The sequence below is a fragment of the Lissotriton helveticus genome, chromosome 5_1 (genome assembly GCF_964261635.1).
Source record: "Lissotriton helveticus chromosome 5_1, aLisHel1.1, whole genome shotgun sequence".
NCBI classification, from domain to species: Eukaryota; Metazoa; Chordata; class Amphibia; order Caudata; family Salamandridae; genus Lissotriton; species Lissotriton helveticus.
In genome coordinates, this window is record NC_136065.1 from 1078334998 (window position 1) to 1078351960 (window position 16963).

At 43.4% G+C, this 16963-nt stretch overlaps 1 protein-coding gene across 1 annotated transcript in view; it reads left to right on the forward strand.

Annotated features, from left to right (window-relative positions):
- LOC144752593 (proton channel OTOP2-like) overlaps nucleotides 1-9976 on the forward strand; it is a 110888-nt gene extending 100912 nt beyond the window's left edge. Inside the window, exon 7 of the mRNA XM_078640475.1 lies at nucleotides 9216-9976. Coding sequence (XP_078496601.1) covers nucleotides 9216-9389 — 174 coding nt within the window. The 3' untranslated portion in view covers nucleotides 9390-9976. The remainder of the gene's footprint in view (nucleotides 1-9215) is intronic.
- Nucleotides 9977-16963: the final 6987 nt, after the last annotated feature.

A 16963-nucleotide genomic window follows, 5' to 3' on the forward strand; every position in this document is an offset into this window, starting at 1 on the left:
AAAAAACAGAGCTCCCCGGCTGTGCAATTCCACAACTGCATGGCCACCATTAACATATGGATGAGTAGTCACTGCCTTAAACTTAATTCTGAGAAGACGGAAGTGCTGATTTTCGGCAATTTAAAACCTTCCTGGAGTAGTCTTTGGTGGCCTGCAGAAATGGGCCTGCCGCCCATTCCAACGGCAAAGACAAGAAACCTGGGCGTTCTGGTTGATAACAGACTGACGTTCATGCAACAGTCCAATGCCATTGTGTCTGCTTCACACTTCCTGATAAAAAAAATCAGGAAGATACTCCCCTACATCCCGGCAGAAACCAAGAAAGTGGTTATCACTTCCCTGATTCAGTCTAAGCTGGATTATTGTAACAGGCTTTATCTGAATGCCCAGAAACAATGTCTGAGGAAACTGCAGGCAGTGCAAAATTCAGCCGCCCGCGTTTTGCTGGGCATCCGCCGGCATAAATCCATCTTTGAGAAAATCCGGAAGCTGCACTGGCTACCAGTGGGGCAACGGATTAAATTCAAGGCGCTCTGTGTGGCTTTTAAGGCTTTGACACTGAAAGGCCCGTTGTTCATGCAGAAGCTTTTTAGGTGGTATCAGCCAGGCAGATTACTTTGTTCCACAGGTGCTAAATTACTTACTGTGCCAAAAATTCGGACCCTGCAGTGGGGAGGGCGGAGTTTTCATTACGGCACTTCTAAGCTGTGGAACCTGCTGCCATCCGAGATCAGGAATGGTAGCTCTCTTTTGAGCTTCAGAAAAAAATTGAAAACCTGGCTGTTTCAGTGAAGGGAGCTGGTTGGGGATCTGCTCATGGTTCTAGCGCCAAGACACCATTTTGGTATTTGTTCGCTTTATAAATATCATTATCATTATCATGGAGCAAGGATGCCTGCGTCGTGGGGAGATTGTTTTTGTGCAGGAAGTGACACCTTCCGGCACAAAAACAATCACAAGAGGCTTTTTCCTCTTTCAGTGCGTGCTGTAGAATGCAGCACACATTGAAAGAGGAAAAAACAAGGAGAAATGAAAACATTTCTCCTCGTTGCGCCTCGCTACGCCACCTCTAGGGTGGCTATGCATTCACACTCATCTCTAGATTTACCATTTCTTGTAAATCTGGAGATGTGTCTTGTTCCATGGGTGTTTTGTGGGAACACCCTCAGCAACACCCATGGAACGCCCCTTCCACGCACAGTGCTGCCTGTGAAGGGGCCATATTTACGAGGAGAGGAAAAGTCACGCTGGGTGGCGTTTCCTCTCTTTGTAAATGTGGAGGAGCCCTCTGCGCCACTAGTACGTCACGAAAAGTGACGCAGTGGTGGCTCAGGGGGCTTGTAAATCTGCCCCCTAATGCTGAAAAAATCTGTGGTGTTAATGTCACGTGTTCGGTTGTAAGCTAGGCCGACTCAGCCTTCCATCCTTTTAAGGTCACTAAATTGAGCACCACAACTTGGCTAAGAATGTCATGTTCCTGCAGCACTCACAAATGGCAGAAGTGCAGTAGAACACATAATATGATAAAAACAAGTTATAAATAGTATGTGTGTGGGGGGAATAAATGTACTTGTAACAAATAATTTAATTCCCAGCCCGTTTACCTGCCAACGTAAGTGGACAGCAATCTGCACAATGGTCGACAATACAGTATAGAGTAGCATAGGGTTCCAACGACCGATGCCTCAGCAAGAAATGCAAATTAGTGATATGCATCGAACCTAAAAAGCTGCTGCCAAACAATACCAATGTGCATCTTTTTCTGGCAATGAATATCACTTGTTGTTTAGTGACATGCGCTGCAGTAATGCTAGTATTGCCAGTATGTTTATTATTTAAAATATTAGGTGTTATCAAATGTGAAAATAATGTGGAATCAGATATACATATATAAATACACTTTCAACCTTCCATTAGCAGATTTTGTTTAATCTTGGAGTGATACAGAACATATTGAGTCAGAATACGAGGGAACATCAACCGACGTAAATAGTGCACATTTTCGATATTTGCACTTTATTAAATATCCCAATTACTTTTAATACGTTTTGTGAAAAAAGCATGCAGATTGAACCATATATTCAGCAGCTTACACCTCATAGTATACAAAATGTGTTCACTGTATTGCACTCTTGATTTCCATGGCAACCTTTAACTCATACAGAAAAGGACAACATTGCCGAAACCCATAAATTCATCCTCCAGTTTTATTTAATTCCATTGACATGGCCATTTGTAAAAAGTCTCATTCAGTTACTAGACTTTACTCCTGTTAAGACTCCATTACTAGGAGGTGAGAAACAATACAGCATATGTATTTATTCTCACGCCTGAAGTTGACAACACCGCTGGTAACCTTTAGTAACTTTGCAAATTGGGAATATTGTGGTAGTCCCGCTTTACCCCTGTGGATCATCAGGAAAATTGGGAATCTGGAATACTTCCTCCAATTCCTCTAGTAATTCTGCATTGTTAGCATTTTTCTGAACCAGACATTTCTCCCAATTTTAGCTGCTAAAACATTGAGGTGTGGATTTTCACATTCCATGTAATTCCTGATTCCGAAAAAATGGTGTGAATTACCCTAATAGTAGTGAAAGGCTACTGCCTTTGCAAGGAGTGAAGTAGCACAAGCATGGTGGTGGCAGAATAACATGTAGTGATCGGTGGAAGTGAACAGGCATTTTTACCTGTAACACTGGAGTGCAACCTACAGGCTTACTGATGAAAAGTTCCAGTAGCCTATATGCAGTGCTGTGTAGTGTGTGTCTGTTGTATGCATGGGCTGGGTGTTTGTGAGCCTGTGAATGGTACAATACATGGAAGATTTGGGGTTCCATTTTAGGGGACCCAGAGCTGACGAGAGAAGCATGAGGAGGTAGAGCAATCCCCCTAGATAGATTTGTGGATTGCTGAATTCCTGTGAGCTGGGTTGGACACTCACTGCAGGAAGTAGAGCCAGGCTGTTTAGTACACTTCAAAGTGTGCTCTTTGTTTCAGAGACAGGTCACTGAAAAGGAACCTGGGCACATCTCAGGAAGGAGATGGGGCTGATAAGGGAATCAGAAAGAGTAGGGCTTTGGGCCCTGTGGTAACTTTTGTTGCCGATATCACTGTGACTGACATCCAGGTGTGAACATGTAGCCACTCCCATGGCTTGTGTTGTGGGGCTATCAGATTTGGATGACAGACTGCTTTCTGGAAGAAGGGCAGTGGAGTGGTCATTTCAAAAGGAAGCAGGCCCCCAACACAAACTTAAAGGGCTCAGACCCTGAATCACATTTGGTGCCTGCAAATTTACTATAAGAAGGGGTGCTCGAGGACCCCAAAATTGTCTACTGTCAAGCAGCCAGTCAGGCTATGCGAGGAGGAGAAGCTCTACAAGAAATCTGCCTGTGGCCAAGACCACCTGCCCCTGGAGCCCGGAGCACCAGTGCCTGCCTCCTAAGGCCAGTTTGCCCTTTGAGGAAGAGGAGAGGATTGGAGGGAGTGAGATCCAGTGGAGGATCCTCGCAAGTGGATCCCTGTAGCAAGGTTTTCAATACCTATCTCTATCTATCACGTTCCTTTTCTGTATTGGCCCATACCACTACAATTCTGACAATATCACCCCTAATGTGTTTTAAACTAATACATTCATTAAACTTTGGCACACACTTGACACCAAAGCAACCCCAAAAGTGATACATCCATATCTGAAGGTATCTTTGGTTGCAACAAAAAATGCCACATAGTTTGAGAACTAATGTAAACACAGACGATAATAGAAGAGTGTGGATCTAAATTGAATAAGCACTCCATCTTTTACCAAGTATTGAACAAATCCCCAACACTGAGTAGAGTATGTGTGTCAAACCAAATATTATCAGATGGTCCTCTTAGATCTACACACATTCCTATTCTTCTAGTGGGTTCACAGATTGTTACAAAGAGAGGGAAACATTATGAGGCTTCATTAGGTACTAGCATGTACTGCAGTTGCAATTTCTCCAAATACTTCCATGGTATTTCCTTTGCAAGTGTAGATTGCGGATGCAGTTAACTTTTTTGACCGTGTGTACATAAGGTCTGGCTGTGATAGTTAAAACTGATTTTTCATTAACTAGCTTTTAACCTGAACATTTCCTGTACATTTTGCTTTTCAGTCCACTCTTTAATAATTACAACTTGTACCATTTACCACAACTTTAATACCATTTTAAATCTCCAAGCATTGCCTCTCCATTATTGGAAATGTACAGTTTCCCTGTTATCTTTTGTTAGAAATGGGGTTTCTGGTTGGCTAGGGTATGCAGCCAAAACAGGCAGAACCCACCACTCTAGCCAGGGTAAGGGAGTTACACACCCAAGATAGCCCCTGCTCAACCCCTTGGTAGTTAGGCAGAGCAGTCAAGTTTATACCAGAGGCAATGTTTAAAGCGTTTGCGCAACACACACACACACACACACCAGTGGCACACTAGACACACCACAAAAAGAGACCCCACACAAGGTTATATAAAAATATCACTGTATTATATATACGACATATAGACCATAAATCACTTTGTAGTATGTAAAACACATTAGGACACAATCACATAGATCACTTTGCCAGTAGACAATGGTAATACATCACATGTAGGGCACCAACATATAGACATGTATATTGCCCATGTCATCAGAACATATTATGCCTAGCATCACAGTCAGAGCATTACTGCACACATTTGTAGTTTGCCCGGATCATAAAACTTTGTAAAGCAACATTGTTACACATTTAACTGAAATCCTTTATAGGATACTCGTTATATTGTAATCACAGGGCAAAGAAAATGCCTACATCTTCATTGGGGCACGAGATGCAATAGGTCAGATTAGGGACAGACTTCCTAAATCACCACGTTTCACTGCACTGGCAGCACCTTATGCCCAGTACTCCCACGTTATCATCAGGGCAGGTTACGGTCCTCTTCACCACACTTTGGTGACAGGACACCGAATCCGTAGTGAAAAGCTCCCAGAACAGTGAACAAGTGCCCCAGTTGGTGAGGAGACCTCGCCAGATCTTCCCCGTGCTAAACTGGAGCACAGCAGCCTACTGAAGGAAGTGGCCCTTAGGGGCCACCCGGGTTACTTAAAACCAGCTGCTATGCCTTCCCAAGAATGGAGAGTCAGTCAGACAGTAGAGAATACAAACTGACTTTATTGGCAATGCTCTGCAGAGGAGTCCATCATGACCTGCACCCTAAGATGTCTGCCGAGGGACTGGACACCTAACAGTCTACAGTGGGTAGTCATTTCTCTCATGAAGCCCCCAACCATGCCCACAATGTAAAACTACAGGCCTGGGCAGAACATGATGTGCTAACACCTCCCAGTTGGGAACATTTTTATCAGGAATTCAAGGTTATGGTGCTGGGTCTCAGCATCTCCTAACGTGGGAGCAGAAACTACACATTCAGATAGGCATGCAAGGGCAGAATAGTCTATTCATTAGCAAGTCGAGAAAACAGCCTTGGACAGAGGAGAAAATAATAATAAAGCACAGTGTCCTGCTGAGGCAAGCAATACGAGCAATGAGGCCTAACTCAGGCACAGACTATGCTGCCTAATAGGGATTACGAAATGCAAAATGGAGTCACACTTGCTAACTAAATTCTGCACATTACGAGGATAACTCAGTGGGTTGGATAACATCAATACAAATAGCATCTATTTAGCCACACACTGCTAACCTAATATAGCATGAAACTAGTGTATTGCAGGGATGGGAATTTCAAACCTAACACTGCGATGGCACTTTGGGGCTGCTGCTGCAAGGAAAACAGCCTCAGCCCGTGAGTAGATCTTACCGGGTCCCCCACACCTCTTCTCTAGGGAACAGGCAGCTGCCTGCATCCGTGCGGTACAGCTGCAAGCTCAAGTCCCTGCTCGTTTTTGGCCAGGCGGCGTCACTCTTGATTCATCTCGCCTACCAGGGAGAACCACAGGGTTGGGTGCAACCCCCATTTGGCTGGTGGGGGCACTGTTGGCTTCCTTCATGTGTGTGGATGTACGTAGACCTGGTGTGGCTGGGGCATCCAAGAACGAGGCTTCCACTTCTGGGCCTCCAGGCAGTTCTGACAGCTGTTTTGTCTTAGGCTCTCTGTGGTGGTTGCTACAGCAACCTGTAGGATGCGGTGATGCGTCCCTGTTGATGGGGCACCGCTGAGAGGGGTTATTCACCGTGCGGCCGGCGCTTCTCGAGCAGCAAGAGCCCAGCGCACTGAAGGCAGCGCAAAAACCACAAGCTGGACTCCCCACTTCTTTGTACCATTATCACACTGGGATCAGACAAGCAGTGATACTTTCCCAACGAGTATCGCTCACCACGAGCTGGGCAGTCTAAGAAGCGCTTCTCACGTGCTTTCTTTTTGGGGCAATGACAATGAAGAGGGAAGCACAGTCTTTTAAAAAATAACTAAGGGGAAGAACAATCCAGTCCTCCTCCTACTCCCAAACAGGAGCAGCAACTGCAGGTTACCCCACCCCACAAGCATCAGGGGCAGCAATCCTCACACAGTCCGGCAGCTTTCCTTCCTGGTAGGTTACTTTGTGTGGAGAATTTGATTTCTCTTAGACTTCCAACAGGAGGCAAGCACACACAGACCCTTGGAGCTTTCTTGCAAAGCAGGATACCGCAGCAGGGCAAAAAGAGTCAGTCCTTTTCCTCCACTATAGACAGAAGCAGCAACTGCAAGCCAACACCCCCCCCGCCCACACAGAAAAGGCAGCGTTCCTCACACAGTCCTTCCACTCTTCCTCTTGGCAGGGTCCTCTTGTTCCTTGAAGTAATGTAAAGTCCTGGGATTTTAGGTCCAATACTAATAACCCAAATTGTCATTGTTCTCTTTGCTCTAAGGGTCTCTGAAGCCAGTCCAAATCAGTCCTGTCCTCCCTGGTGCAGCATGACCACAGGGGGTGGAGGCAGCATTGTGAAAAAGGAGACACCATCTAATCAGGTGCAATGAAATTCCTCCCACCACTCTAAATGCAGACCAGCTCTATTCAGCCCACTGATGAGTCACCCAGGCAAGGCAGGGCACAACTCAACCCCCCTACTGACAGTCTAGAGTGAATGCACATCCCCAGCTCCTGTCACTCAAATACCAGACACTGAATACACAAACAGCCAGAGGCACACAGAATGGTAAAGTAAGAAAATGGCCACTTTCTAAAAGTGTCATTTTCAAACACATTATTAAAAAACCACCTTTACCAAAAGGTGTGTTAATACATTCTGAGTTCAGAGAGCCTAAACTCCCTTTTTCTAGCTTGTCCCTATGGAAAGCTACACATGTAAAATGTTACAGCACAGTCCCAATGATAAGCCTATGGGACAGACAGCCTTTCAATTGTGAAAAACGAAATGAGCAGTATTTCACTATCAGGACATGTCACACACATGCCTTACCATTCACATATACTGTACCCTGCCCATGGGGGTACCTTGGGCCTACATTAAGGGTACCTTACATGTAAAGAAAGGGAAGGTTTGAGCCTAGCAAGTGGGTGCACTTGCCAGGACATCATGACAGTTTACAACTGCATGCACGGACACTGCAGTGGTAAGTCTGAGACACAGTTACAGAGCTACTCATGTGGGTTGCAAAACCATTGCTGCAAGCCCAAAAATAGCATTTGATTTACAAGCCCCTGGCACACACCATGCACTTTTCTAGGGACTTACCACTAAATCAAATATTCCAATCATGGATAACCAATCATTGTCACAATGTATACAGAGAGCATATGCACTTTAGCACTGATCAGCAGTGGTAAGGGGCCCAGAATCCTATAGCCAAGAAAAACAGGGTCGGAAAAATAGGAGACAAAAGGCAAAAAGTTTGGGCACAAACCTGTCAAAAGGGCCAGGTCTAACATTTTTCGTCAAACTCAACTGTCACTTTTTAAAATAAAAAGTGTATACTGTCCTGCCTCCTTATACCTCACATGCAGTATCTGACTTAATTCGTTTTTTCACATGTCTTCCAACTGTGTGCGTGAAAATTGTCTTCCCTGAAATCGATTACGGAGACAATAAATTATTTGCATTTTTATTTCCAATGTGTACTACTCTGGTTATCTCATATGGTGCCCTCTTATTTCCATCACCTTTAAAATCCTGTGCATTTTCCTTCTTATTATTGCTATTCTAAAAGAATTTCCATAGACAGTCCTTTAAAATTTGCTTTTAACACTTTACAAAATGTCACTTGTTACACACCATTGGTACACTTCCTTTACAACTGGATAGCCCTTTTAGGTTTCCTCTATGTTTGTAACACCTACATCTACAGTATAAGTGTTTTCCACCTCGGTTCTGTGCACCTCCTCTCTTCTTGCCTCATTCTTGTCGAAGTTTCCCACTTTTTCACCAATTGTTTTGCTTTCCTCCACACTGTATTTTCATCATTATTTTTACAAAGTATATACAAGATATTTATATACTTTGAGGTATTACAATGGTTTGTTGGAAAGTACCATTCATTTTGCCCCACAGTTTTTCCTATTATTTTTAAATATTGCATGTTCTTGTCATTAACTGATCTCTTAAATAATCAGCAGTATTCCCTTTGAATTGGCAAGCCACAACTATAGCTCTATGTAAGTAGAACTATCTCCTTTTCAATAAAGGATATAATCTCCAAGTGCCTTTACTGAGTGTTCTACATCTATGTTTCTTTAAGAAGGTTAGATCTGAAACAGGGGTGCCACACTCACCAGATGGTATAGAGTGGATGTGACTTGATGTAAACTGTGAAAAAGATGTATGTTGTTTCTATCACCTCTAACAGAAAATCCCCCAAACCAAAGTTAAGGTGAAAAAGCTCACATTATACAATACATCACCAAAGCCTTCTTAAAACATATGGCATTAATACTGCACAGGAGTTGGTGCATATATTGAAACTGGACATGAAACAATTTAGAAAATAATCAGTGAATGTATTTGTTCAGCACATTAGATATCTAGCGAATAGGTTGTTCGTCATTGATTATTAAATGTTGATATTATTAATGTTGCAATGCATAGAACATTGGAGCTATACATGTGTGAACTATTTTGCACCAGAAAATTATTAATTTTCAAATTGAATACTGTTCAGTAGTTCTACCTAAATTGTTAAATAACGATCTTTCAAGACTTCTGTAAAGACATTCATACCCTCCTTTCTACTCCCTTCTAACAGGTATGGATTCTCTATGCTTATGGAACTCGACCACACTTGGTGAGCCAAATCGAGCAATCCTTTTATGGATTTACACTGTGGGTTATCATTGTAAAGATATCCCTTCCATTGGGCATATTCTATCGCATGCATTCTGTGGCGAGCCTGTTCGAAGTTTACTGCAAAACCTGCTGAAATAGTGTTTTTATAGTATAAAAGTTGCATGTAAATTTGTGGGGAATAGAGCGTCAGCTACCTTAGAAATCTAAAGATCAAGATTGGAACAAAACTAGTGCGGAGCCCTACGGAACGTGGCTCAATTTGAAATTTACTCACTACTGACAGCTTTAATGAATCCACCATATTTGTTTCTCTTCAAGTACTGTACTCAATTACACAGTTGATTGATGGGTGCAAAACTGCAAAAAAGCTTCTGAACATCAAGGAAGTCAAGCAACACATCTCTTCAACTTTATTGAATATTTTTTGAAATATCCAAATAACATCATATTCTCAGAGGTGTACACTTCTGGTATGGAGCGAACGTTATTTCGGATCATGGTGTCAAAGGCTACTTCTGGCTCCTATCTCGAGAAGCACTATGAAAGATGGATATCAATAGGTCCTTCTGGCAAATTCGGGACAATTTATTTTTACCTATTAATGATAGTGTTACACTTCATATATATTTTTGCCAACCAGATAAAGTGGTATTCTATAAAATTGTATTCTGTCTGTGTTTTCTATAAACTGACATATAATAAAATAAAGGCTGTTTACAAGCACACGTTACTTATTATGCACATCCAAGCACTTGGGCCTCAAATTAGGGGCCCAGTTAACAAAGCAATTGTTCTGAGGGTAAGAAATGTTATCCCTTCTGGACAGTCTTACCTTTAGCGTAAATGGGTAACTTTCTTGGGACTGGTAAACATTTCCTGAGAACTGTTGGAAATCCACAGTTGTTGCTTATTCACATGCATAATATTTTGAATGCACAAATATCACACAAGATTGCAACTGCACATTTAACTTATCTTTTTTCTTTGTGAGGAAACAAATTTCCCTGTGGGGAAAAAACCTTTTCACTACACAATCCTTGAACATAGAGATATCCTGTGGAAAGGCTGTTATTTCTGCTTCTCTCTGAAGCAAATTTGCTAACTACACGTAGCCTCTGTGCAAAGAGTGGACAAATGTATGGGTTTGTATGTGTATACAACAATAGCATTCAGGATCTTTGGGATAATCTGGATCAAACTGTGTGGAGGAAATACCACCACGTCTTTGTCATGATGCTAAGCCGAGTGGTTTCACCTTCTGACATCGGCTAGATTGGAAGATAATGCGCGTTTTAATTTTTTAACAAATGTTAAAACAGCACCTGATTGGCATCTTCAACCAATTTCTACATCCATATTCCCTCAGCTAAAGCACATACGCATTTGAGTTCAGAAGTCTCCTGGGACTAAACACAAATTGCTCCTAACTTTGAAAGTACATTTACAATCTAAGAGCCTGATGTAGAGAGGGTATTATGTTGCAAAAGTGACAGAGAACCTTTCCACCAAACCTTTGGTCTAACTGCCTGGACAGGAAATGATGTGCATGTCACACCCCCGGTGAAACATGGGCATTGACAGAATTTGCTTTTCCCCAGGTACATTAAGGAGCATTTAATGAACATTTAGCAGCACCCTGACACAATGAGGGGTAACGATAGCTCTTTAAGCACTATACCTGGGCTATTGATTAGCATCCCCATGACACAATCAGCAACACAATTTAACATTAATTAGTACCCATCACACCTTGAAAAGCCCCTGATCATATTGACTAGCAGCTTTCCATATTCAGAAGCTCCACCGAAAATATTGTGGCATATTAAGCATCAGCCACGAAATAGTGCCTGCTTTCTGGAATTCTGAGCTGCACCTTGATTTTATGAGCAGCCAATGAAATATTTGGGAAGCGCTTCATTCCCTTTGATGGACATCCCTGAAACTTTCATCATTATCCGTGGCATATTAGGAATCGCACTCGCCATTATGAGTAGCCTGGCCAAGTAAGACACGCCCTCTAATGCAGAGCAGCACCATTAACCAGGGAACTAGATCCTGGACACACTGAGTAGCACCCTTATTTAATTACCATGTGCCATTGAATATTGAAGTCCCTTAATGGAATGATAAATAGCACTGGTGATATATAGGCCTTGAAACAGCACATCTGTCATGCTGGGAAACAAGTGGCATATTGATTAGAAAACTGCCATATGAAGCAGCTCCACTGGCAATTTGAACAGCACTCTAACACAGTGAGCAGTATTGTGGAATAATAATCACTGTCGCTGGAAGCCTTGGACAGCATTGGCCATCTCCGACCTCTATCTGCTGTAACTGGAAAGTGGGAGCCAGTTATTGCCATCTATTGCTTTAGGACCATCCTGTCCTTCCACATTCACTACGACAAGCTTTCCTTCCTCTTCTCTGGCACCAGCATCAGGTGCAGGATGCCACGGGGGATGGACTTAGCTCTGGGTTTTTTAAAAACCATTTTGCTTCAAACAAAAACAGGGTGGGAGCACACTGCCTTGACATCCCAGCACCCAGTTCACTCAGAAGCATTCTGGTAACTGCGGTGTGTAGTAACGCTTACTTCCATTAAACAATCTTTACCAGTGCTAAGAGTATCTCTAGACATAAGCTAGTTGTTCTTCATTAGTAAAGAGTAACACACAGAGGTAGAGGTGCTGGAAATGCTGATCAATAGTCTCTTAAGGTCACAGTACTGCTCCATGAACCGCGGGTGCAACACTCAGAACTCGTCTACTCTACCAGCTTAAGGGAGCCTTATCAAACAAAAAGAGGGAAGGAACACACTGCCTTGACATCCCAGCACACAGTTCACTAATAATAATCCACATTTGTATAGCGCACAATCACCCGTTAGGGTCTCTAGGCGCTGGGGGCCGTCGGGAAGATTAAGCAAGCTATTGCCCAGAGTCGCATGGTGCTGGGCTAACCTGCCGCCGGAGCCGGGGATCGAACCCTGATCCCCAGATTCCAGCGTCAGTCGCCCTGGCCGCGGCGCCACACCTCTCCCACCACTCAGATGCATTATGGTATATGTAGTACATGGTAACACTTACTTCCCGTAGACTATCTTTAATTTTTACCATTGTTGGTGCAGCCTATGTTGAGTATCTCTAAGAGTAATGAAAACAGCTAGAGGTACTGGAAATTATGCTCAACAGTCTTTTAGGTCACAGTACCACTTCATGAGTGCAGGTGCATTACTCAGAGCCTGTCAGCTCAACGATTTTGCTTCCCCTGTGAAAATGATGTACGAATACATTTTCAACTACCACCTGTAAGACAGTGACATCCAGATTTTCATCATACTGCATACAGAACCAAGTGCATTCAGTAGGATTCACAGACCCTATAGCTTCTGATGTCACTGTGAAGTGCATTTCAATGTAATGTAAGGCGGATTTGTAGAGCGCTTTTTGTCACACATGAGGCTATCCAAGAGCCGAGGTATGTGGGGAGGTTGTGTTGTAAATAAAACAACGGTATTATTAAGCATTAGCTGAAGCCATAATGCATCAGTCCAAATATCTAGTATAGGGATTCCATTTTGTATTTCGAGTCCGCCATTTTTCATGCCCTACATTGCCATGTGCTCAATGTTCTGATTGTCCTACCTCTCTGCTAGTTACACTGTGGATTCTACCTAGCAACAGTTATTATTAGTCCTTCTTGAGAGTGTAGCGCATGCTCAGCAGAAGTAACAGTTGTTCCTTATTAGCATAGCCCTCCCATGTTCTAGAAATACTGTTAGCTCCACCCACTGATATATTTGGAAATGTCCTTACGTGGTTGCAACCTCTGTCTAAGCTGTAAGCTGAACCCCTTCCACTGTGTATAAAAGGGGCCATGTGCTTGAAATTCAGTGTGCTACTCTGTACAATACTGTAGAAGTGTTGTGGAGGTTGTATCACCACCTTTAAAGGTTTATTAAACTATGTTTTTGTATTTCCAGTTTCCTTGCCAACTTCATTTGTAAGTCTAAGGACTTTGTACACAGAAGGGCGAACCCTTTCGGTACCTTTGGGCCTTGCTGAGGCCTGAACTCATCAATTGGCGCCCGTCACGTGGGGCTCATCGGCGACTCGGAGGCTCGAAGGACTGGTCGTGACGAAGGAGTGGAACTCTGCCGGGGAAGTGATCACTGCCAGCGGCGTCTTTAGTCCTGGCATCCTGAGGTATTTCTTCCTTCCTTCCGATCTGACCATCTGGGTGGCGCCGGTCTTCGACTGAGACCTCTTCTGTCGGTTTGCTGTGGATAAGCTGTTTGAGCAAATTGTGGAACTTGGCAAGTGGAATCTGGACACTCGTGCTTGGTAAGGACCAATGTATGGTAATTACTGTGAGTGTTTATGGTAGCCAGTGATTAGCAAGGCAGTTTTAGGATACGCTTGCTGTGGCTTATGGATATGGATATGGATATGGAGATGTTTGGATGATCGATCATATTATGATTATGAATATGGGTATATATGCGTTGCAACACATATAGGTAGGCAATGTGGAGATTTTTCTCCAACATATGGTTGTGAGCGGCGCAACGATTAAGTGCCATTTTTCTGTATAATATTGCGTATTTCGCACTATTTCTAGCATGTCTACTTTTAGCGCACTACGTAAGTGGTGCTGCTGTGGAAACCGGTTAAGTCTTGAAGAATCGCAGCCGGCTCCCCCAGAAGGGACGCCGAATAGGGATATGTACATTAAGTTTGGTCTTTCCCCTATAATGTACAGCACATTGTGGAGGAAGTATACCAAGAAGGATCCTGAGTTGAGATGGCCTTTGTATGGTTCGTTTGATGTGCGCAAAATTGAGTATGTGGAACAGTGCCTGTGTAAGCGCCGAGCGAGACAAGATATGTTTGAGAGTGTGCGAATGTGGGTGAAAGAAGTACGTGAGCGTGAGAAACGTGAACATGCGCTGATTGAGAAAGAGCAGAGGAAGAATGTGCGTGAGAAGGCGCAAGAAATGAGACAACGTGAACAAAAAGACGCGGAAGAAAAACGGGAAAAGGAACGTAGATTGCAGATATCTGGCCAATATCCCATTCGTCGGCCTCTTTATCCTGTCCTTAATAATTCTGATGATGATTTTTCATTACTAGATCGTTCTCCGCCTCCGTATGCTGGCCCGTCTGCTCCGAAAGGGGAAGATGAGGATTCTGGATCATTTAAAGATAAGGTAGACACGCGGTCTAAGCTAACATCTGATCGTATGGCGGAGCTCCGACAAATTTCTTATCGTATTCTTAAGGGTACAATTCCTCTTGCTGAAATATTGTTGTCTCTTGAAAAATGGCCGGACAGGGAAAAAATTTATTTTCTTGAAACCTTTTCTGATGAAGTAGTCGGGGCTTTTCGAAAATATTCTCCTGTTCTTGAACCTGATGACATAATACAAGATAAGAAAGAATTGCGTAAAGGTCTCTTTTCTCCTTCTCAGGCAGCTGATGCAGTTCGACGGTTATTCGTATTGCGGGATGAGGCGTCTCGGTTACGAGAAGAAAAGCGACAAAAGACGGTGGACGACAAAGAGACGGGTTTGAGTGGCGACGGGAAACAATCACCTATCTTTTCTTCAGATAAGGTCGATATTGTGCATGTTAAACCTATGCGAGAGGCAGCGCCTTTGTATGTTCCTCCTAAAGGAGCGGGTACTAGTTCAGATAAAGATTCAGCTGATGCCCGAGGGTATTTTATCTATAATTGGGTATATACTCCTTGGAATAGAGCGGATGTTATGGCCTTAAAGAAAGCGTTACCTGACCCACGGAAAAATCCTGCTGCCTTTTATGAGGAAGTTGAGGGGGCTTTGAATTCCTGTACTATGACATTAGCTGACGTTGATTTATTCTTTGGTCTTATATTACCCCCTGACATGTGGAGATCAGTACGGAAAATTGATGATTTAGTGACGTTTAAAGCTAAATGGGAAGACATTGAGGAGGAGGACAGAGCTAGGAAACCTGCGCAGAAACCACCCCAGCTCATTCTAGACCTCCCTGCTGCTATTTTGATTAAATTAAAGACGATTATTCCCCCTAAAAAGATTGACTGGACTATGTTAGCATCTTGCAAGCAAAAGACAGATGAATCAGTTTCTGACTTCTTTACGCGATTTGAAGAAACTTTTCATGATTTTAGTGGTCAGTCTCTGACGGATGACACGGGTCGACATCTGTTTGTAGACAAATATGTTTCAAATTTATTACCGGGAGTAGCAGCTCGGTTGAAAGCGAGTGAAAGCTCCTGGACGACTTCGACTCCGGCATCCCTCCTGACTATGGCTCAGTATTACGAGCGTCAGGAATTAGAAGCAAAAAGTAATGAAGATAAGAAATCTAAGGATTTGAAAACAAAAGTTATGTTAGCACAAGTGTATGGACCACCCCAGAGAGGAAATAATAGAGGTGGTCGGGGTTTTTATGATTCTACATATAACCGCACAGACTTGGCTAAAGATCAATGTGCATATTGTAAGCAACGAGGCCACTGGGCCAATGAGTGTCCTTTAGCGCGAGAACACAGGGCTATGGGACGGGGTAGAGGTTTTGGGAGAAATCGTGGGGTTTTTTCTGGCCCACGAGGTAACCTAAATGACAGGGCTAGATTCGAATCTAGGGAGCAACAACAAGGAGGGTCTAATACCTTTGATAGACGAAATCAGTATCAGATGTCTGACTATGTGCACCCCGAAAGTCATGATTCCCAATATGCATAGGATTGCGTAGGATGGGGGGAGGAATCAGTTGAAGTACCAGTAGATCAGAGGGGTCCTTATGTTACAGCACATGTTTTGGGTTCTACTGATCAGTTTTTGGTTGATACAGGGGCTACTCGTAGCGCTTTGTCTAAACAATTGGTTCCGAGGGCTCCCCTGTCTGGCTTAACGATCACATCTGTAGGGTTCGATGGAACACCTTCTCTTAGCCCATTATCCCAACCCCTTGCATTTCATGTCGACAAATTTACAGCACCATGTCCATTCTTGCTTTCCTCAAACACGCCTGACAACATTGTGGGTCTAGACATGCTGAAATATTTTAGAGCCACAATCCGCTGCTCCCCTGAAGGAGTACGCGTGATTTTAAATGACAATTACCCTGCAAAAGAGAGAGTGTGTATGGTCGCTGAAAGTGCTGCATTAGCCTCTTTACCTCACACGTTGTGGGCTACTTCAGACACTGATGTGGGACAGATGGTCATTCCTCCGGTTCACATTAGTGTGAAGGAGGGAGCTGTGTTACCACGCCTGCCTCAATATAGGATTTCAAAGGAGGGTGAGGAGGCGCTCATACAGATTGTGCAGGATCTCATCCGAGTGGGGGTGGTGGAAGAAGTCCCATACAATGTTTGTAACAGTCCTATTTTACCAATCTTGATGAAGGACACTGATACTAGGGTATATCGATTTATTATTGATTTGAGGGAGGTGAACAAGATAGTGGTGCCCCAATACCCTGTTGTTTCTGACATCACGACACTCCTTACCTTGGTCCCACCAACAGCGACAACATTCTCGGTTGTCGACCTGAAGAACGCCTTCTTTTCGATCCCTATTCACCCTGATAGCCGTTACCTTTTCGGCTTCACTTTGAATAATCGATCGTATAGATTTTGTAGAATTCCACAGGGCTATACTGAGAGCCCTAGTATCTACAGTCAGGCGTTGAAAAG